General features: G+C 48.5%; 1 protein-coding gene across 1 annotated transcript in view; it reads left to right on the top strand.

Annotated features, from left to right (window-relative positions):
- Positions 1–22449, top strand: part of NCSTN (nicastrin) — a 28023-nt gene extending 5574 nt beyond the window's left edge. Inside the window, exons 4-17 of the mRNA XM_080986281.1 lie at positions 922–1040; positions 3600–3745; positions 4479–4629; positions 5400–5506; positions 6833–6985; positions 10124–10228; positions 11561–11632; positions 12577–12752; positions 17078–17180; positions 17423–17518; positions 18637–18724; positions 19306–19451; positions 20085–20300; positions 21724–22449. Coding sequence (XP_080842407.1) covers positions 922–1040; positions 3600–3745; positions 4479–4629; positions 5400–5506; positions 6833–6985; positions 10124–10228; positions 11561–11632; positions 12577–12752; positions 17078–17180; positions 17423–17518; positions 18637–18724; positions 19306–19451; positions 20085–20300; positions 21724–21846 — 1801 coding nt within the window. The 3' untranslated portion in view covers positions 21847–22449. The remainder of the gene's footprint in view (positions 1–921; positions 1041–3599; positions 3746–4478; positions 4630–5399; positions 5507–6832; positions 6986–10123; positions 10229–11560; positions 11633–12576; positions 12753–17077; positions 17181–17422; positions 17519–18636; positions 18725–19305; positions 19452–20084; positions 20301–21723) is intronic.
- Positions 22450–23250: the final 801 nt, after the last annotated feature.

Raw genomic sequence — 23250 nt, 5'->3', positions numbered from 1 at the left:
AAACTCTAGGGAGGCAAAGCATGTTATGGCAGGCAGCACTGAGCTACATCACTACTCTTCATCTGCTGAGTCAGGACCAAGTACCTGATTGCGGCCTGATCTAACGTGAGTTGCAACAGCAGCACTACCACCATACAGATAGATGGCAAAAAAAATTAAGAACTGGTTCCCCAAATGCATGATTAGGCTTAAAGGTGTGTCTGAAATGGTTGGAAGACTGCTGAGGCAGATGGACAGATGAAACTGGCTCAGTAAAATTCAGCTTCCTGTGTTGTTTCTGTGCACTACATAGACAGTTGTGGTCATGTGAATATCCTGTGATAGGCAATGTGGTATTTCTTGTGGGAGTAGCTGAAAAAAAGGACTTGGCGTAGAAATTTTTCACAGCACACACTCTTCAGATTCTCGAGGGACTGTGTGTGTAAGCGTGTGTGTGTGTGTGTGTGTGTGTGGAGTGGCCCTTGGGCCAAAGAAAATGGGGAATGCAGAAAAGGGTGGTGTGGTTGAAGAGTTCATGCCAGTATGGGTGATGGGAAGGAGAGAGTTAATGATTAAACTCTTTTTCATTAGGAAAAATAAATGAATGAAGATGGTTTATCAGGACCAGATGGCATTTAACACCCAAGTGCAGCCTTGATTTCCTGTCATTCTGCAAAGCATTGAATAGATAAGGAGGAAGTTACACATTCCAGTTACTTAAAATTGCTTCTCCCTTTAAGGGGGGGGGAAACAGAATGTGACTAAACTCTTTTTTCTTTTACGATTTGTTACACATGATACCATGTTTTTTGTTTGAAGTCTCCCCTTTTGTGCTTGGCTACTTAAGTGCTGTAGGCAGGCAAAAGCTAGCTAAAAATCTAAAACAGCCCCCCCGCCCCCGGAAGGTCTGTTCATCATTTTTGTGTTTTTTTCTCTCGACAGTGATGTAATGCAGCAGCTGAAGGGCAGCTCCCGCATCTCTGGCCTCGCTGTAGCCATCTCCAAACCCAGTCTCCACACAGGATTCTCTCCTGGTTTACGGTGCCCCAATGATGGCTTTGGTAAGGAAGGAGCTGGGTGGCGGTGGGGAGAGAGACTTGCTTGTGGGCTACGCTAATTTGTGGAGAAGGGACTTCTTCCTGCTGCAAGTCCTCTGAGGGGCTCACATGGGTTCATACTGGACAGGATGGGGAAAACAGCAGCATTTGGCTGGCTAAATTTCCAGCCAGATACCTTGACTTGTTGTTGTTTAGTCGTTTAGTCGTGTCCGACTCTTCATGACCCCATGGACCAGATCACACCAGGCACTTCTGTCTTCCACTGCCTCCCACAGTTTGGTCAAACTCATGCTGGTAGCTTCGAGAACACCGCCCAACCATCTCGTCCTCTGTTGTCCCCTTCTCCTTGTGCCCTCCATCTTTCCCAACATCAGGGTCTTTCCCAGGGAGTCTTCTCTTCTCATGAGGTGGCCAAAGTATTGGAGCCTCAGCTTCACGATCTGTCCTTCCAGTGAGCACTCAGGGCTGATTTCCTTCAGAATGGATAGGTTTGATCTTCTTGCAGTCCATGGGACTCTCAAGAGTCTCCTCCAGCACCATAATTCAAAAGCATCAGTTCTTCGGCTACCAGCCTTCTTTATGGTCCATCTTTCACTTCCATACATCACTACTGGGAAAACCATAGCTTTTACTATACAGACCTTTGTTGGCAAGGTGATGTCTCTGCTTTTTAAGATGCTGTCTAGGTTTTTCATTGCTTTTCTCCCAAGAAGCGGGCGTCTTTTAATTTCGTGGCTGCTGTCACCATCTGCAGTGATCATGGAGCCCAAGAAAGTAAAATCTCTCACTGCCTCCATTTCTTCCCCTTCTATTTGCCAGGAGGTGATGGGACCAGTGGCCATGATCTTCGTTTTTTGATGTTGAGCTTCAGATACCTTGACTAGCCTTACCTAATGTCATTATAGTGCTTTCTTGATGTAGACGAGCCTTTGTCAACCTGGTGTCTTCTAGATGTTTTGAACTAAAAGTCCCATTGGCCTCAGTTAGAACAGCCACATGATGCTGGGGCTGATGAGAAGTGTGTAGACTTATTGCAATCCTGAATCAGCATCATCACTGTAGGTGTGATGAGCATGAGAAGGGAGGGGCTTACCTTAAGGCAAAACTAAGCTCTGAATTAAGATTTTTTTGCTTAAAAGGCTCAGCCTCTTAGGCAATTCTTTTTCTCTTCTTATTCCAGCCGCATTCACCTCCATGGCATCTGAGCATACTTTCCCCCCTGTCTTTTCTCCTCCTTTCCTCTTGCCTTCTTCTTGTCCCAACATTCAATTCCTCTTTCCTGTAGTTCGCTGCCTCCTCCAGTGTCAGGCTCCAGGGGGTCTTCCGGTTAACAGGAGATTTAAGCCTTTTGCCAAAGTAATCACCAATGAGAGCAGGGTTGCAGATGCAGCACAGCCCAGGCAAACCACAGAGAATCAGTCTAGGTCCTGATATTATCCAGAGGCAAAGTCTGGCAACAGCCCAAGGTCAGTGTCACAGGGTGTTCAGACAAAGTAAGGATATAGCAAGGCAGGGAGATTAGAATTGGAAAGCAGGAGCCAGAAGCCTGCTGAAAGGCTCAAGAGGGAGACCTTATATACCCCAACCTCCTAAACACACCCTAAAAACAGCTGCTGGGAGTGAAGGAGTATCAGGGTTGCTTACTCATGAGTGGGCAAATGACAGTGGGTCAACATCACAGTCTTGGTTGTGTGCTTTTGGCACTGGCATTCTCAAGGACTGGGGTGGGGGGCAGCTGTACCTCCTCCTCTGACCGTTTTAGTGGTTCTTCAACCCAGAAAGTCTCTGAAAGGTTGACTGGGAAAATTAGATACCTAAGAGACCAAAGGTTCATCGAGGACTGGGGGAAATTTGTGGAATACCTGGAAAGTATAAGTGAGGGACAGATAACGCTAGAGGGGTTTAAAAAAGCACTGTGAAAAACTAAGAAGTATTGTCTAAAGAGAAAGGAAATTAAGGGTATAAATAATAACAATATAAATTACGAAATGCGTATTTAAAATAATGCCTATGGATGATTCACGGAGAAGCTGAAGGAAGTCCAGAAAAGAAGCAATTTGTGAAAATTGGATGTGAAATTTTACGTATGTTTTGTTTTGTTGTAAATTAATAAAAAAATTATATATATATATATAAATAAAAAACCAGAAAGTCTCTCAAAGGGATCCTCAGCATTGGATCTGGGGGACTTTGCCTGTTCCTCAAGGTCCTTGATCTGCAGGTCACCCTCTAAAGGCTTCAAGCCTGGTACCAGGTCAGGGATAGGCATGACACCCGGCCCCTGTCCCCTCCTAATCCTCTGTCACTAGATAGTTTCACTCACCCTGTCCTATTCTAGGAGCAGTTTACCCAACAGCAGTCAGGGACCCTTTTGTTCTTGAGACACTAGGGCAGCTGGGACTGTCGCTGCAAGAGGCTTAACAATCACCACCAGAAAATGTCTTGGTACATCACAATACAGATGGCTGTTTACTAGACAGCCCTTTTTGAGGCGACATGGGTATTTCCTTCTGAACGAGACTGATTCAGCGGTGCCTTGACTCTTCCCACTTTTTTCTTCAGGTGTCTACAACAGCAGCTATGGCCCTGAATACACTCACTGCAACCTGACCGTGTGGAACCCCCTCGGCAGCGGCCTTTCCTACATGGATTTTGGTTTCCCCATCTTCCTCCTCCAAGATGAGAATGAAACAGAGGTCATTAAGAAGGTACTGTGGGGGAGGCGGCAACCTAGTCAAGATGGGCGTGGTACAACTAATAAAATTGGTGGTGTTGTTATTAATGTTCACAGCAGTCTTCTCTTCTATGGAGAGAAATAAAGTGAAGGAAAGGCAATCTTTTGCCTTTGATTTCCCTCTTCCTTCAGTAGCTCACTGTGCTTCCCCCATCTCAAATCAGCTCCAGAAGATCGCAGCCCTCTGCTGGAGCTGCAGTGAGGTCAAGGGTACGTTCTTTCATACGTGGTGGACCTGTAAAAGGGTAAACGAGTATTGGGAAATAATTTATAATGAATAGAAAAAAGTGTTTAAAAGTACTTTCTCCAAAAAAACAGAGTCCTTTTTGCTGGGGATAATTCAGATGGAAATTCCCAGGTGTCAAAAAAGTTTATTTATGTATGCTACTACTGCAGCCCATGTTTTGTTAGCCCCAAAATGGAAAACGAGCGAGGTCCCAACTAACGAAGAATGGCAACTTAAACTGATGGAATATGCGCAGCTTGCGGACCTAACTTGCAGCCCTCTGGAACAGCATGGGATGTGGCATGGGAGTTTTGCAGGACACTAAATAGGGGGGGAAATGTCTCCCTGCCTCTGTCCACAGAAGACTGTGTTGGAGCAAAGAGCCTCCTGGGAGCAAAGGGAGACCATGAAATACAACCATAAGGAACACATGCAAATGAGTCTGTTGAAGTGTCCCACCTTCTCTGTTTCCCTCCTCTAGTGCTACCAAACCTACAACCTCCCTGCCAACGGCTCTGACCCGCAGTACCCGCTGTGTGCCATGCAGCTCTCCTCCCACATGCACGCCGTTACCAGCACCGTCACCTGCATGCGGCGCAGCGCCATCCAGAGCACCTTCAGCCTCAACCCAGGTGAGACAACAGGGCCGGTGTGGGGGGGAAGTGTCCCAAGACAAGGCTGACAACTGCCAAGCTGTGCGTCAGGAAATTCTGGGCAGCGCGGTTGAAGGAAGATACCAGCAGACTGAAAGGTGCTCTGAGGAGGGTGGCAAAAATGGTGAAGGGCCTGCGAGCCCCATGAGGAAAGGGTTAAGGAGTTGTGCATGTTCAGCCTAGGGAAGAAATGTTGAGAGGCAATGTGATACAGCTACCTTCAAATATCTGACAGGCTGTCTCTTAGAAGACAGAGCGGATTTGTTTTCTGTTGCTCTAGGGAGGCAGGTTCACAAGCTCACTGACACCATGCATATTTTGCATGTAGAACTGTATTGGCCAAGCTGATGTTTTGGACTACAACTCCCATCAGCCTCAGCCCCAGTCAGTGTGACTGTGCTGGCTGGGGTTGATGGGAGTTGGAGTTCAAAGCATCTGCAGGGCACCAGGTTGGGGAGGGCTGATGCAGAAAATTGTGGCTTCAGATTGTGGTGGTGTTTTAAAAAGGGGGGCGGGGATCCTGGCTGCATAAGTTGGATAAGACTTCAATCTCATTTCTCCCAGCTAGACGTCAAATATAATTTCAAAGTTTCAATTGGTTGTTTCAAAGCTGCTTTGAGGGGTGACACCACAAAGGCAGGCCGCAGCACATGGTGGGGGTCAGTCAGTCTTCCCAGGCCAAGGAATGACCAGCCAGCCAGTTTGTGCTCCTTGCGCTTTGTTGAGATCACTTTCTCCCTCTGTTCCAGAGGTCGTCTGTGACCCTCTCAAAGATTACAACGTGTGGAGTACAGTGAAGCCCATCAATGAGTCCGAGAAGATGGACCCGGACAGTGTCGTCATTGCTTCCAGTCGGGTAGGTGTTGCACATGCGGAGGCAGGGGGCTCTCCTTGCTTAGAGCAGAATCCATATTTACGCAGCCCTGATTGGCTGCCCCTTGTGTCAGCTATGAATTGGCTCATTCCCCCCGCCCCTTTCTCAAAACTCAGCTGTTGCACAGTACTGACTGGTAGGGAGCAGAAGGATTTTCTCACGTGACGTTGGGTTGTAGCTACACAGAATTCTAATAGTTATGTAAAATGGATTATTGCATAGATTCGGCAAAATCAAGTTTCAAATTGGAAATTGTTGTTAAACATGGTCCGTATACAGATAACGCACACTGAAGTAATTTAAACGGGCTGCTTTGGGTTCAAAATGAGAAAACTATCAGTATTTCCTAAATACTACATCACTTTGGAAATCCACAGTATGACCCTTTTAAAGATGTTTCCTTAAAAATGTAAAAACTGCCACCTTCCATGAAATTGTTCTTCTGTTTATGACAGACAGAATTTATAGACTGCCTTTCAGGGCATAACCTTTATTTTTATTGAGTGGAATTTCCAGCTTAACACAAAAATAGATTGTGCATGATTGTAAGACATCAAATTAATAAAATGTTGCATAGGATATAGTAAAACAGCTCAGAATCTCAGAATCCAGCTGCAGGAAAACACTGGGTGAGATCCATTGTGGCATGAGTGGATGTCTCTGCACCTACTGTGGAGCTTCGCCTTCCTCTCATCTGCCCTGCAAACCCCACCCCTCCACCCCAGATCGGCACTGGATCTGAGAAGCAGGCTAGCAGGCTATCCCTCTTAAGAGGTCAACTGTTGTCAGTCACAAATGTCTTTTGTTCAAAGAGCATAACAAATGAACAATGGCTCAACTTTCCCATTCTCACAATTGCATTTGCAGTTCCATAGTTGTTGATGCCTCATCACTCTGTGTGGTGTTTGTTCTTAGAGGAAATGTGCCTTAATGCTGTTAAATAAGATTCACAACTATGTGGATGCTTTAGTTTGACTTTCAAATATATTGATTAGCTGGTCCTATCGGGAAGCCATCTCCACTTCCCTGTTTCAAGTGCCAAATATATGTTGGGAGCTGATAAACATACCAGGGGAGAGGGAGGTAAGACACAAAAATTAAGGAGTCCGTCTGCCCTAAACACAGTGGCCTGTGAGGGGTTGTTGTGGTGGGTTTCAAGGCTCCTGCTTAAGGTTTCCTACCCCTGCTTTAAAGATTAAAGCCAGCACTTTGAATTGTCCTTGGAGACCCAAAGGATGCATGCAGACAGGGCAATGGAAACGGTGAATTTTTGGACCTTTTTGACTCTCTCTCTCTTGCTTCTGGCAGATGGACAGCCACTCTTTCTTCTGGAATGTGGCCCCTGGGGCAGAGAGTGCCGTGGCGTCTTTTGTGACTCTCTTGGCGGCAGCCGAAGCCATCCACAAGATCCCCGGAGTTCAGACCTTGCCGAAAAACATCATGTTTGTTTTCTTCCAGGGGGTAAGGTCAGGTCTTTTTTTTTCATGGCAAGGGAAGGAAGGAGCTTCCCTTCAGAAGGGCCCGGGTCCAGGCCCCAGCAGCTTAGGTTTGGCAGGAAAGGGCAGTGGTAGAGGGTCTGCTTTGCATGCAGAAGGTCCCAGGTTCAATCCCCAAGGGCAACTCCAGGTGTAGTTGAGAGACACTCCGGTCTGAAATCCTAGAGAGCCCCTGCCAGTCAGTGTAGGCAGCACTGAGCTAGATGGACCAAGGATCTGGCTCGGTTTCCTATATTCCTAAAGGCCCCTCTGGCCTTATAGACAGTGTTAGAAATTCCCCAGGTGCATTTTGTGACTGGCGTGGGTCCAGTTGTGACCACGTGGAGATCTCTGGATGCCAGGTTGGCAACTGACCTCTCCATCTGGCTGGCCCTTCCAGCTTTCGTAAGCAGGCAAGCAGAAGAGCTTATTCACTGCGTTTATGTCCCACCTTTTCCTCCAAGGAGTCCATGGTTCACCCCACACTCCTCAGTTAATCCCTGCAACAACCCTGTGAGGTAGGTTAAGAGGCTGTGACTAGCCCAAGGTCACCCAGTGAGCTTTATGACTGGGGGGGAATTTGAACCCTCATCTCCCAGGTCCTAGTCCGACACACTGACTTCCTAGAGTTCTTCTGCTATGGGACAGCTGTATAAATTAAGTAGGTAAATAAAGATGGGGAGAGCAAAATGTCACTTAGGGTAGGATCTGAAATATTTTCCGTGAAGATTGAATTCTGGATTGTTTTATTTGATGTTTTAATGTGTTGTAAACCATCTTGAGTTTTATTCCTTAAAATAGAAAAGCAGTATAGGAATGAAAAACATATCATCATCATCAAATTTCATTGCAAAAAAAAGACACTTGGACATTCCATTGTGGTGACCATAATCTGGGTTTAAGATGCCATTTGGCAGTTAGCTTATTTATCCAAGTTTCTAACTGCTTGGGAGAGCTGCTGCCAGTCAGTGTAGCCAATGCTGAGCTAGATGGACCAAGGATAATCAGACTCGGGGTATGGCAGCTTCCGATGTACTTCAGGCTGAAAGAGCACTCCCAGTTTCTACGTTGGGAATAGGAATCGCATTGGTGGCCTTTGTTATTCTCAGCTGGAAAATGTAGCCATTGAGCCCTGGAATAAATGTATTTATCCTCAGGGAAACAAATGATCAGTGAGGCAGATGTACCCAAGCCCAGCCCCTCCAGGGAATTAGCCAGCAATGTGGATTTTGCAGAAAATGTTCTGATGCTCTTAATCTGTTGGGATCTGATCTAGCATGTTTGCTTTGATTGATATTTAGTAATCAAGAACTAAAACGTATGTCAACTTAATTTTAACACATTGCATAAATTTCTCCGTAAAAGTTTTTCAAGTGAAAATCATTGCAGCTGAAACACTCAGTTAGGAAAAGAAAATTCAATAGAGCACACTTAATGCAGATGAAAGGTAATTCGAAGGATGGCATTCAGTGATAGTCATACTTGGAGCAAACCCACTGATATTGGCGAGCCCATGAATTTCAGTTGCTCTACTCTGAGTATGACTTGCTTGGAGTGCTTTTGGTTGGACATAGATTTTGTTGGGATCTTTATTAGTGTTTTAGGACCTGGTAACTCAGTATCATAGATACTTCCTTACTTTGTTAAATTTCTTTTTTTTTAAATGGCGTTTAAAACTGCATACTAACAGAAGACAAAGAAGCAGCAAAGCTAGGGAAAACTGTTGCCTGAGCCCCCAGGCAGCTCCACCAGTTAGAGCTGAGATTCTGAGAGCTAGATGGACCAATGATCTGACTTGGAAAAAAACAATCTCTGGCCTCTCCCTTTAAAAGGGTTCTGGAAAGCCACTCCCAATTGGAGGGCAGCCCTCTATGTGGTGCTGGGGAGCATAACTCAGTGGTAGAACATTTGCTATACACAGAGAGAGCTTCAGGTTCAGTCCCCAACCGTATAAAATTATCTTGGAATGGCAACCAAAAGACCCCAGGGAGCTGCTAATAAGTTGAAATGAAAGTACATGGTTCTCTCTGTTGAGGCTTCTTTCCTGGGTAGACTCTTGTAGCTTCCTTTTCCCCTTTCATTCTGGGAATGGGGAGATTTTTCCCTTGGCTGAGATTTAACTGGCCAAGAATGGTGGAAACCAGGTTGGGTGTTAACATCAACGCCTGTTAGCATCTTAACATTAGCCCTGGTGGATCAGGCATGGGGTGTGTGTGTGGAAAGGTCCACCTATCCCGGCATCTTCTCACCAGCAGCAACAACCAACCAGATACTCCCCAGGAAGTGCCAGAGCACGGCAGGAAGGCCGGCTCCAACTCTTTGTCCCCCAGCAACGGGTATGCGGAGGCCCCGCTGCCTCCAAACATTAAACGTCACATGGAAAGGATTAAAAATATATGCGCACTCTGGAGCAAACCAGTTTTAATTTCTGGGAGCTGGCAGCTGTGTGAAGCCAAGAGGATATTTGGAAGGGGAGGGGGCAGATGGGAGAGAGGGGGAACCGATGGTAAGCAGCTGATGTTCCCCTCCAGGCATCAACATCGAAGGGCCTCATTTGCTCAGCGCTGTCAACTTTGCGGTGGCTTCCAAAGTCCTGTGATGTCTCCATATGATCTCCCCACCCAGTGGGGGAGCAGTGGGAGGGGAGGGGAGGGGGGTGAGAATTGGCAATGAGGACCTCCCTCCAAAGCCTGCAGAATTAGCTGTTGGGAAACCAGTAGTTTTGATGCAGTATCTGGCACTGTTAGGCTGTTCAAAATACTTCGCACAATAAACTTTACAATGATCCCGCAAGGTAGGTTGGTGTCGTTACCTGCTGCGCTGCATATTCAGAGGGGGGAAGGACAGTACCTTAATTGTGGTTAAGAGACTGAGCTGTGAACCTAGATGCTCCAGTTCAGATCTGCCATATAGTTGGCCTCTGGTAAACCCCCTCCTTCCCTCTCTCCACCACCTGCAAGATGGGTGTGTAAATACGAGCCTGATTTCAAGGTGGTTGCTGCAGCAGTGCCCATGTGCTCTATAATAAATGCTGCATCTTCTTCCAATCATTATGGTTGCAGCTGAGTCTGGGTGGCCAAAGCTTGCTTTGTGACTGTTTTTGAATTTGCCTTCCCCTCTCAAGGAGACCTTTGATTACATCGGCAGCTCACGGATGGTTTATGACATGCAGAATGGCCACTTCCCAGTCAAGCTGGAAAACATCCATTCCTTTCTGGAGCTGAGTCAGGTAGGGAAGTTCAGTTCAGTTCTTCCTCTGCTATAAACTCAGTGGCTTTTCCTTCTCCATCTTGCTGCAATGTTTACCCACTTCCATGTCCCAGAGTGTGGATTCTGCATTTCTAGGCATACGGGTGCCAACTAACTAATAATATTTGCGGAGCAGGGAAGGATTTCTTGATTTTATTGTTTTACCTTTTTGAGGGTTGTCGTCGTTTCCACAGTCAAGCAGTGTATAAATGCATTTAAGTAAATAAGAAAACAAAAGGACCAGAGAATATGAGGTCTGCAACATGAGAAGGCTCTGACACAAATTGTGGCAGCGGGTGGCTCGCATCTGACCTGCATCTCACACAGCAAAGACAAAAAAAATGATTTCTTCCTTACACTTCCCCCACCCCCAAAGGCCTTCCAGTGTGTCACATCTGTCAGAAACATCCTGATTTATAGTTTGCTAACATCAAGGGCAGTCTGTCTTCATGCAGGCTGGAGTTCAGGTCCACCTGTCTGCAGGGGGCTTACTGTCAATCCCTGAAGCCCCCTGGCCCCATTCCCCCTTCTCCTCCAGCCCTCCCTCTCTTTCATTTGGCCCCGTGCTTCTCTCCATCTCTCAAATAACTGTTCATTGGTTATTTAAAGGCATGCAGGGGTCCCAAGGCATGTGTGAAGGGACATAATGCCGTAGTGTTGCAATGATGTACCTGTGTCCTGGGAGTGGCAGGACGGGAAGTCACTTGGGGACATGCACATCCCAGCTCGGCCGCCTTGCGTTCCAGCACAGAGGAAAGGCAGGATGCAAACAGTCCAGGTGGAAGGACGAGGCAATTGGGCTGAAGGCCATGTTGTTCTCAAGGCCAAAGTGACCACCTAAAGCAGGGCTGGCTTAACTAGGCTACTCCCTTTTTAAAAAAAAAATAGACGCTTCCAAGCTCCACCAATGGATATTTAAATTTGCGAAGCAAGAGTTTAAACCCAGGAGCTCGGAACAGTTAAGGCATAATTAAGAAGTGCTCATTGATTCTGAGAGCTTTCTCTTGCTCAGTCCAGAGTAGCACTTAAGGGCCTCTAGTCCAAAATTCTTTGCAAACAGTGGTGCTAGATAAGCCGTTGAGAGTGGCCGTTTGCTTCTCCCACTCTGGAGGGTAAAAAAAACCAACTCTCTTTTCCTGCCCAGACAGCAAACCCTCGCCATTTGTATTTCCATCTGTTAGGCCCTGTTTCAGCTCCTGTTGGTCAGGCTTTCTTGGGGGGGGGGGGGTCTTTCTGCCTGCTTCCCAGACAGCCTAAGTTACCACTATACTGCTGCCACCAAGTGGGATGACGGGTGCTCCTTCTGTTGCAGGTTGCGCTGATGGATAACTTCGATCTGTGGATGCACACAGATCCTGTATCGCAGAAGAACCACTCTACAGAGGTAAGGGTGCAATATGCTCTTTTTTTGGTTCTCAGGTGGCGCTGAGGGGCAATTAGGCTGTGCAGGGTGGGGTGGGGACCTGCTTTGTTCTCCTGCCAGGCCACTGCCTTCCGCAATCATCCCCAAAGCATTGCCTGCTTTGCTCTTGACGTCTGTGTGGCCATGTTGGTCAAAGGGCAAAAGCACTGCCTCATGCTCTGGTTGTCTTTCCCCTCAGCTGCGGCCGTCTCCTTTTGTCTGGCCTTCCTCTGTCTTGCCTTCATCCCCCGCATGCCTGTCCATTGGTTCACCCCTCTCCGAACACCAGACATGCAACTCCCCTCCTTCTGGCTTCCTGCCTGTGCCTGAACCCAGCACAAGCACCTTGGTCCTTGCCTTCGGAGCCCGCTGTGGCCTTGCCCTGTCTGGCCTTTTACCCTTGGCACCCTGGAGGTCCCCTGTGCCTTCAAAAGACTCCACCCTTGTTCCCATGCCTCTGAGAACAGTTGCATGATGCCAAATCTCCCGTTTCCTTGTAATCCCTTTCCCCCCTGAAGCCTTAGACTTGGCCCATTGGTCCTCACCACGTCCTGAAACAAAGTCTGTGCAATGGAACTGAATTGTGTCCCGTGTCCAAAGTTTGCATTGTAAGCCCATGCGGCAGGGACTTGTCCTTTTAGACCTGCGAGACCTCCAGTCATGCTATATAAATGACAGTTCCATCACGTCAACGTGTCTGGTTTTGCAGTTGCTAAATTGGGTGAGCGGAGGCCGTTCTCCAGTTCTAAGCTGCAGCAGACAGCTTGCGTTTGCTTTGCTGCTGCTGTTGTCAAGTCGGGTTTATTTATGTAGCCTTTTCCCTGCAAATGCTGCACCTCAAGTCGGGTTTGCAACAAATGCATCTTCATAACCATAAGGTGGTCTCAAAAAGGAATGTCGTCACCGGCCTCCTCCTTACTTCTTAGGAAAGCGTTCAGAACATGGTGCAGACCTTAAAAAACAGCAGTGGAGATACCAACATCACCATGCAAGTGATTGGCGCCTCCCAGCCCCTCCCTCCGTCCTCCTTCCAGCGATTCCTGCGGGCCAGGCAGATCCCTGGCGTGGTGCTGGCCGATCACCGCTCCACCTTCAGGAACCGGTAAGCGGCCTAATGAGCCCTGCCCTTCACATTGGCTGCAAACTGTTCATGTTGGGAGGGTTGGCTAGGGAATGTCTTAAAGAGAGTCGCGGCAGTTGCTGTGCGCGAAAGCTGCTTTCCTAAAGCTCTTCCTTCTCCCACCCTGGTGCATTCCCAACGAGTTTTGTAGCACTTCAGTTAGAATTCTGTTTGTCCAATTCGGTTTCCAGCCCTCCAGAAACCCCTGCTGCCTACTTCTCTTCACAGGCTGCCTTGCTGAAAACCCTCGGCAGCCTGGGAAACCTTCATTTCTTAATCCGGAGGCAGGGCCGTACCTTGGCAGCACCAAGGATGTAGGCTCAGGGTGTGTGCGCAAAAATCACACCTCTCCACTCTGGTTCGGAGTAGCTAGAAGCCTGGCCTGCCCATCCATGTGTTCAGGTAGGTGGACCATGTGTAAGACAAAGAAGGGAGGCAAAGCAGAACACATGGCTGCGAAGTCATCACTGACAGAGCACAAAAGGCAACGAAAAGCAAACTTTCTGAGTTTCCAGTCCATGGCCTCTCCAAGCTTCAAAGGCACCAATACATCTTCTTTCCAGGGGCACAAGGGACGGGGGGCACCAATACAGCTGCTTGCCAAGGGTGCAAGGGAGCCTGGATACACCTTTGTCCGGAGGCCCTGGTCATGATGCTTCACACAGACTCCTAATTCTTCCTGCAAGCCATTCGCTTTTTCCAAAGAGTGGCCCATGGGCAGCCCAAAGGGCATTTTGCAATGCAGACAGAATAGGAGTGTCTGTTTCTAGCTCGGGCTTGTTAGCCAGCTGCCACCTTTCATGGCTTTAGCCTTGCCGCAGTAGTATATCCTCTGGTAACCTCATGCTTGCAGTGTGCTATACTTGGGGCTGCGCCTGACAGTCCATAGGCTGCCTCTGGTGCGGAATGTGGCTGCCAGACTGTTGGCTGGTGCTGCAGAATGGAATCTTGTTCCATGGGAAGGGATGGTGCATCTCTGTGGATACCTGTGCTCTGCATGCAGAAGGCCACAGGTTGAACCTGCGGCATCTCCACGCTGCGAATATCCTCTGAAGAGTCTGTGTCAGCTGCCAATCAGGGTGAATAACACTGAGCTAGTGGACCAGTGGTCTGTTTCAATATAAAGCAGCTTCCTATATTCCAACGTTAATCACTAATACAAGCTGTACTGCCTGCCTCTTCACTACCAAACCCATTGTAAGGTGTTCACCATGGTGTATAAAGCCCTACAGGGCTTGTGATCCAAGTGTTTGAAAGAACGCCTCTCCCATTCCCTGTCAACCTTGGGCCTTAAGATCAGTGTGGGAAGCCCAGCTTGTAGTTCCATGGACTGCTCTGGTTAGCGATGCAGCGACACAAGAGCAGGGCCTTTTCTGTCGCAACTCCCTCAGTTCATTTCCCCCACCTCCCAATTACAAGGCTTCTAACATCACATGAAGGCATGTTCTTCCCCCGTTTCAGGCCTTGGGAGACAACTATCGAACGGATCTTTTAAAGCCAGATTAGTTATCGGTTTTATGTTACGTTGATATGTAGCCTATATATTATCTGTTTTTCAGCATCACAAAATATCGCCCGTTAAACATCACGATAAACAAATATATCACGATGTCTGATACAAGGATGGAGCTATGTAGAGGCATTGGCTGGCTTCACGGTTTCCCCTACATTGCGATTTTTGCATAGCACACACACACGCATAATGATTCGCAATATATTGCCAGATCAGTCATTATAAAGCCGATATTGCAATATGAAAATCAAACCGGTTTGGGATGATATATTGTTATATCGCTGAGCCCTCATAGCCTACTAATATCCTGTTGTGCATTGCTGTGAGAACCTTTCGGTTATAAATACAATAAATAATAACCCACCCAGTATAAAGCGGTGGACAGACTCCAGAATAAAGTTGAAGTTATTTAGCAGGTTCTCGGGCAGAGCTGGGCCATAGTGTTCAAGATCCAAAAGAGAGATGTAATGTTAAACAAATGAGTCTCTCCTTCCCTTTCTTTATCTTGAAACACCTCTTTTTCCCTACTAGTGAAAGTTGCAGACTTCTTTTTTTAAAAAATCCTGTGCCATAGGGCTGTATGGAAATCCTGCCCATTGGTCAGCTCTGTTCTGCATAGCGGACTCACCTGCTGGGAAGCTGCACAGCTTCCAAACAGGTTGAAGAAGAGTCTTTGCAAAACCCTTTTCTGACAGTAGCCAGTAGAGGGGGTTATGGCCACCCCTTTGCACGAGGAGTGAGAGGGCTGGGGGTGGGCGAGGATGCTGGGAAGAGCATAGCAGTTGTGTTTTGGGGGAGGCAGAGGGAGCAGACGTGTGCTATGTAATTAAAGAGGCGCAGCGTAATTGTTCTGACAGCCACGAGAAATCCAGTTTTGTACCGCAATGTTTTCCTGCAGCTGGCTGGCAGCCAGAGGTTAGCAAACAGCAATTGAGCGTTCAGGGAGGGCCTCATCTGTTCTTCAAGGACTGCTTTAAAACAAAAACAAACATGGAAGGAGTGTGTTTGTGGTGGCCTGAGGAAATCCAGCTGTTGCAGGCACCGGGCTCTACCCTGGGCCCTTCAGCCAGTGCCGTGCGCACCCAAACGTATGGTTGCCATGTTCTTTCCCAACCCTTAACCAGAGACCCCTGGGAAAGGAGGCAAAACCCTCCCCGTTTGGCTCCCAGTTCGTCACAAGAATGTAAGAAGAGCCTGCTGGATCTGGCCAAAGGGGGCCCATCTAGTCCAGCATCCTGTTCTCACAGTGGCCAACCAGATGCCTGTAGGAAACCTGCAAGCAGGACCTGAGCACCAGAGCCCTCTCTCCTCCTGTGGCTTCCAGTAGCTGGTATTCAGAAGCATTGCTGCTTCCAGTGGTGGAGGCAGAGCACAGCCATTGTGGCTAGTTGTCCTCCATGAATTTGCCCAGTTCTCTTTTGATGCCATCCAAGTGGGTGTCCATCGCTGCCTACTGTGGCAGGGAGTTCCATAGCTTAACTATGTGCTGCCTGAAGTAGGACTTCCCTTTATCAGTTGTGGATCTGGCAGGCTGGTCAGCAGCTTCTGCCCAGCTGTGCGTTGAACCCGCATGCAGTTTCTGCTACCACCTTGCCTTTGCTCTGCCTTGATGCCCTCCCTGAATCATCCATCCACTTTGCTCTTAAAGCCATGGAAGGTTGGCTGCATCCCCATGCCCAGAACCTGCCTCTCAGCGGGCCTGGTGCCATGGCGAAGAGACAAGGCAGGCAGCCTCCTAGCTGGGAATTTGTTCACTGAGCAGAAACCGTTCTCTCACAGCCTCCTTCAAAATGGGCAGAATGGTTGCAGAGAGGTGGTTCAACGGCTTAGGCAGTATGATGTGGCCCGGAGTGCTTTTGCAAGGCTTCAGTTGCTGAGCCCGTTTCTGAAGAGGCAGCAAATCTGGTCATTGTATTTCAGATTAGAATTGCAGAGATACAACTGGTTGGTTGGGTGGGTTGTTTTTTGCGGGGTGTGTGTGTGTATGAGCACCCATAGCATGCCCCTTTTGCCAGCTTCAGGGATCTAAGTCAAGCCAAGATCATGGACTCCTCCTTTTCTTTTCTCTCCTCCCTCTTTTCTTTACCTCTGCTAAAGCTTATTATTTATATATTATTTGTGGCCCTCCAGCACAACCAACTACCTAGCTTCCTTTGCCCCACTTGGAAGCGTCAGCCTTTCTGCTAGAACAGAGTTTCCCAAACTTGGGTCTCCATTTGTTTTTGGACTACAATTCCCATAATCCCTGACCACTGGTCCTGCTAGCTAAGGATGATGGGAGTTGTAATCCCAAAACAGGCCCAAGTTTGGGAAGCCCTGTGCTAGAGCGTTCTGCCAGTGGCCCTGTGCCTCTTCTTGTCGGCAGCTGACTCTGCCCACGTCCAGGTCTGGCCTCTTGAATTCATGCTATTTTGGGTAGTGGGGATGGGTAGGAGCTGTTCCTTTTGCCCCACCCCCTGTGTTTTGGCCTTCACCCTCTCAAGGTTTGCCGGCATCCTTAAGCAGGTTGGCGGAACTTCTTCAGAAGCGTGTTCCCAGTGCGAGTTGCATGGACTTCTCTTCTCCCTCCCGCCCCTGCCAATAAATGGCCTTGAGCTCATCAAACAGGCAAAGCTGCAGAAGGGCCAAGTTAATTACAAAGCCTCATTAAACGCTTTGAGAAGGAAGGGGGCAGGAGGCTGGATTCCCCCCCCTCTCCTCCCCCAGGAGAAGCCTCCTGGCACCTGCTCCAGACACCGCCTGCTCTCGAGGGCCCCATTGTGCCCTCGCCAACCTGCCTTCTCCTCTCTTCCAGCTACTACCAAAGCATCTACGACACATCGGAGAACATTCAGATGAACTACCCGGAGGGACTGAGCCCAGAGGAAATGCTGAATTATGTGACGGGCACGGCTAAGGTTCAGTGTGCTGTGACGTGGCGGGGGGCGGGGAGCGGCTCCCATCTGTCCTTCCAAAGACTTGAGAAGGGGGAGGGAAGAGAGAGTCATCGTAACTTCGTATTGTCTTGAGCTCTCGGTGGTTGTCATAGAGACATGCCAACAGCGCACAGGCAGGAGGGTAGCTGGCCTGCGCGCCATGCACTCACCAAACTTGCCCGTCTCGTATTAACCTGGAGCCCCTCTTCCTCCCTTTCCTACAGTCCCTGGCAGATGTGGCTACTGTGGTTGCCCGCACACTCTACCAACTTGCAGGAGGAAGTGGCAACACCTCAACTGTTCGGGCAGATCCGGCAACGGTACGAGCAGACAGGGGTCCAGGGCCCTGGCACCAGGCCTGAGTTCTGGCCTTCCCCCCCCCTTCTGTCTGTGTGTTTGTGCGTGCGTGTGCATGCATGCGTGTATGTGTGTCCCTCTCCATGTTGCATCAACAGAACATGCATTGCTTCATCTCCCTGAACCAGCCATCTTCACCACCACAATCACTTTTTTTGGGGGGGGTCCTTTCCCCTCATCCGACTGAAGCCGTATGGATGGTGCTCTGACCACCAAAGACTAGCACAGAGCAACCCCACCTTGTTCAGTTGCACCAATCAGTCTCATTTGGATGGAATGTGTGCTTTGTGGAATTTCTTCTGATATTATTATTATTATTATTATTATTATTATTATTATTATTATTATCATCATCATTTATTATTTGTACCCTGCCCATCTGACTGAGTTGCTCCAGCCACTCTGGGCAGCTTCCAACGTATATAAAAAATATAATAAAACATTAGACATTAAAAGGCTGTCTTCACATGTCTTCTAAAGGTTATATAGTTACTCATCTCCTTGCCATCTGACGGGAGGGTGTTCCACAGGGCAGGTGCCACTACCGAGAAGGCCCTCTGCCTGGTTCCCTGTAGCTTCACTTCTCACAGTGAAGGAACCGCCTGGAGCCCTTCTGTGCTGGACCTCAGCGTCTGGGCTGAACAATGGGGATGGAGACGCTCCTTCAGTTAGTTAGGCAGGAAGGGGTCAGGTGCCTACATCTCCCCCTACCAAAAAAGATTCCCATCTCCATAATTTCTGAGCAGCCCCACCCTGCTGTTAGTCCATCAGGCAAGCATTGCCTTTCAAGCCTGCCTCTGCAGCCGTTGGGACAGGTTGGAAACATCCCTTTTGCTTTTTTCATGGGTAGGCTTACTAAATTCCTCACCATTCTCCTCTACAGATATGAAGTCCTGTAAGACAGCCTCCTTCCAGTTCTGGTTAGGCAAAAGAGCAGGTCCCCAATAACCACATGGTGAGCTTCCTGGCTGAACCCAGGTCTCCCAGTGAGCCAGCCCAGCCTTTTCTGTCTGCTTCTGAGTGGCCCCAACTCAGCGTTCTGCACTTGAGGCCCTGACTCAATGCTTCGTCCTCTTTCCAGGTCACACGCATGCTGTACGGCTTCCTGATCCAAGCAAACAACCCCTGGTTCCAGGCAATCATGAAGGCAGAGCTCAAAGCCTTTCTGGGTAAAGTTGGTCTGGGTTGCACATGAAGTGGAGAGAAAAGTTTTTCCTCCCTCGTAATACTAAAACTCGGCAGCACCCAATGAAGCTGCATGTTCGGAGGTTTAGGGTAAAATAAAGTAGTACTTCCACACAGTGCGGAGTTAAAAGTGTCGCTGGATTTAGCAATGGGCTCAAAGGGGATGTAGATGTATTCTTGGAGGGTGAGGCTATCAGGGGCTGCTAGCCATGAGGACTGCGTCCTGCCCTCAGGATCTGAATACCAGCCGCTGGGAATCACAGGTTATGAGAGTACTGTCATGCTCAGGTCCTACGTGCAGGCTTTCCGTAGGCATGTTGGATAGTTCTGTTGGTAGAGCATGCATCTCGGTTGTGGGTTTGAGCCCCACGTTGAGCAAAAGATTCCTGAGTTGCAAGGGGTTGGGCTAGATGACCCTTGTGGTCCCTTCCAACAGCCACAAGAATGGGATGCTGCGCTAGGTGGGCCTTTGGGGTGGGCAATGCTGACTTCAGGGCCCGGTGCCTCTACCTGCCCAGCCCCTCTTGAAACCTTTCCCTCCTCTCCCACCCCAATTTCCTCCCAGGAAACGGACCCCTCCAGTACTACATCGCTGTGAATAACCCCGTGAACTCCACCTACATTGTCCAGTACGTCTTGGCCAACCTCACAGGCACCCGGCAGGAGAACGCGACCAAGGAGCAGTGCCAGGAGCTCAACAAGAACTCCAAGGTGAGTTTGCTCATCCCACTCTTTTTCGAGATGCAACATATTATTCTGCTGCCTGCAGCACTTTTGATTATATTACTTTTGCATTTGTGTCTCACCCTTGTGGTCCAAGTTAACTGTATTGTTGATCTACCTTGGGCTCTACTGAGGAGAAGTGGAATAATAGCAATAAACACGTGCGGCCATCCCAAATCAGTACAGTGGTACCTTGGGTTACATATGCTTCAGGTTACAGACTCCGCTAACCCAGAATAGTGCCTCAAGTTAAGAACTTCGCTTCAGGATGAGAACAGAAATCGTGCTCCGGCAGTGCAGCGGCAGCGGGAGGCCCCATTAGCTAAAGTGGTGCTTCAGGTTAAGAACAGTTTCAGGTTAAGAACGGACCTCCAGAATGAATTAAGTACTTAACCCGAGGTACCACTGTAGGTTTGTAAGAACTGTAAGCGACAAGCCCAGACATCAGGCTTCACAGAGAGCACATTTTGACCATTCCAACAACATCAAAAACCCACCTTGTTCAGAAAGTCCCAGACCCCCAGCTTCGCAGCAACACTCTTTGACAGTTTTAGGAGTCCACCTTTGGCTGGAACTTGCACCTGAGTCTCTGCTTCCATTACCCCTGTGTTCTCTCCACAGCTGTACGACTACTCTTGGGTGCAGGGTGCCCCGTACCCAAATGCCACATCCCCCCGACAGCCGTACTGTGTCATGTCAACGGTCCGCTTCAGCCAGGCTTCCTCCCCGGCATTTGAGCTCCAGCAGTGGGGCTCCACTGAGTACTCCACGTGGACAGAGAGCCGCTGGAAGGAGCTCCACGCCCGGATCTTCCTCGTGGCCAGCAAGCAGCTTGAGGTGAGTCTCTGGGCCCAGCTGAAGGGCCTGGAAGCAAAGTGGTTCTTTGCTGAAGGTGCAGAAAGCAGAGCTTGGACCCAGACCTCTCTGGACATCTCAACAGTTTGGGGGCTCATGAGGCTTGAGCCCAGGTCCCATATCTGTGCAGAGGAGGTGGCAGAGCGTGCACTTCATATGCAGAAAGTCAGGCTATGACTTCTCATATTAAAGGGATCTCTCGGGCAGGGAAGAGCAACTGCCAGTTAGAGTAGGATGGATGGACCAAAGTGTCATGCGTCCCAAAGAGGCATCGTGGAGCGGCTGGTCAAATCAGGATGGGGTGGGCGGTGGGAGCAGCCTGTTGAAGAGGCAACTAAGGTAGTTAACACTACACAAATCCTAAGATGGTTAGATAGCACCTTGTACACCTCCTTCCAGCAACTCCTGCAGCCATGCTGATGCCAAATGCATTGCTCTGCTTTCCTTTGGACTACAAGAGTGAGACCTCCACACACACTGCCCAGGCTTGCACCCCAGAGAGGTCATTTCAGAATTGCAAATGCAGCAATTTGACTTCACCCCCAGAGATGCAATCCATTGGCTCTCAAGAGAGATGGATGCCCACATAAATTCCCATCTAACGGGATCCAAAGGTGTGTGCTACTTGTTGGATCATCTTCTCAGCATCTGAACCCTTTTTGCCTGTGTCCTGATTTCAGCATTAAAGGTTCCGGCAGAAACCGTATGCCAAGACAGACAGCCCTTAATCCACTGGTGAGAGCCAGGACACACATGGAAGACAGTTTGCTGCAAAATTTGGAATTCTGGGTAGCAGTAGCCACCCCTATTTTGCATGCAGAAGGAGTAGGGGTCAATCCCTGGGATTTCCAGTTGGAAGCATCTGGGGCAGCATTGCTGGGCGAGGCTTCTGCTTTGGAGAGCTGGTCAAGGCAGACTCTGAATAAGGCAGCCCAGCAGAGGTCAGAGGTCATATCTCTAGGGAGGCCAATGGACAGGGCAAGCTGGATTTCTGCCATCTGTAAAAAAATGTGCTAATAGGCAAAAGCAGGGGAAATTGTGCAGAATTCATTCTGGATTCTGCTGATGGTGGAACTGTTGTCCTGCTGCCCCTCTGGCTACTGAGATTTCAGCAGGCATGTCCTCCTTTCAAGCCATGAAGACTAGCTCCTTCACTTTAAAAAAAATCACAGATCTGAGTCTTTTGGGGAATAAAATTCTGCTCTCCTGTGGAATTCCCTCTGTGAGTCCCCTCCCAATAGATTTACTCTCCTCATGTCCCAAGAGATGCACTCCCGATTTCAAAGATGCTCCACCCCCTCCAAAAATAAATAAATTCCAAGAGTTGCTTTTGGGCTCCAGGGCTTTGGCCACAGCATTCTTTCTTCTAACAGTCGTTTGTTCTGCCTTCTCATTCTCTCCGCAGATCATCACGCTTATCGTGGGCATTGCTATTCTGATTGTCTCGTTCGTCGTCACCTACTTCATCAACGCCAAAGCAGATGTGCTTTTCACCAACCCAGGAGACTCGGGAGCCGTGGCGTATTGAACTCCTAGCACTCAAAGCCGGGCGAGACAGAGAACGAACTTTGGGATTGCTGGTAGAACAACACTGGAGCCTCTTCTTCCCTGATTGATGTGGATTGTGGCACTGAAAGGAATCTCACTTCTCTCCCCTCCCCACCGCCACCTCCCCTAAAACAATCTTGTACTGAAAGAAGATGCTGGCGATACAGAGATGATTTTTCTTCTTCTTCCTGCAGGGGAGATATTTGGCCAGATGTCTTTAAACTTCAGAGAAGATACCTTTCCTGTGAGGGCACCTGCTACACACTTCTGTGAGAATAGGTGGTCAGATACAGGGGGAAATCTTCTCCAGGGGTCTGTGCAGACGAGAGGGTGTTCCTCAGTCTCTTTTGTTCTCCCTTTCCCTTTTTTATTATTTTAAAGATACAGGTTACCTAAAAAGATATTCTCAAATCATTTGGTCTGTATGTGTATCAAGATGCAAATAAAAGAGGGAGATCAGGAGGCTGGAAAGGGGGAATTGGGTGTAAAATATTTCTTTTTTTAAAAAAAAAGAATTGGAATTTTTTTGTACATATTCTATAAATAGCTTGGTTTAATTAAAAAAAAATACTTGCGAATTAAATCCGTTGATCCCACTGGCTTTAATATCTTCCTTCCCTGGATAACCAAGGGAATCAAAGAGTTCGTGCAGAGCAGGGAAAACGGTGGTCATCTATTTTGTGTGGTGTCTATAGAGATCTGTTGAACTGGAGGGTGTGTGACTTATGCATAGCCACCAAGGGATATTCTGAGATGACGACACTGCCTTGCGTAGGGGAAGGAAGGCTTGACCCGGGGCTGTGTGAAAGTGAAGTGAAGAAGAAAGGAAGCTTTGGCTTCCAGAATAACTCTGGTTGGATACTCACTTCTGGCTTAAATGAGAGCCATGTCACCCGAGGTCCAGGTACATAATCTGGTTGTAGTGACATGACCATCAATGAAAATGCAAGAGTGCATTCATCATCTGCCAGAACAAATCCGTGTAAACTTGGCATTGCGCATGGATCAGCTCTGATGTCCCAAAGTTTCCCATGGTGCATGGTTGAACTTCAGGATCCTACGGATGGGAAGGGTTGCGGGGTGGGGATGTTTGCTTCAAAGTTGTATCCTCCACTCTGGCATGGTGTTGCATCCCTGGGGTCAGGCCTTCGGCACCTGCAGCATGTAGACGGCACCTTGACATGAGAAGCAGCCACAGGGGACAAAAAGAGGTGGCTTCACTCACCTACCTGCTAGGCAGAAGCAATTATGCAGCATTTCCTGGTAGCAGGGCACGCTGGATTGTCTGGAAGTGAGGTGAGAAAGTTAAATGGCGCGACACTGCTATTCCAATAGGGAAACCGGAGCAAAAGGTGGGATGCATGGTTCTCCCTACAGCAACCCT

This window comes from Podarcis pityusensis (assembly GCF_964106645.2).
Source record: "Podarcis pityusensis genome assembly, chromosome: 16".
NCBI lineage: Eukaryota > Metazoa > Chordata > Lepidosauria > Squamata > Lacertidae > Podarcis > Podarcis pityusensis.
This window is presented reverse-complemented; position numbering and strand designations above follow the sequence as displayed.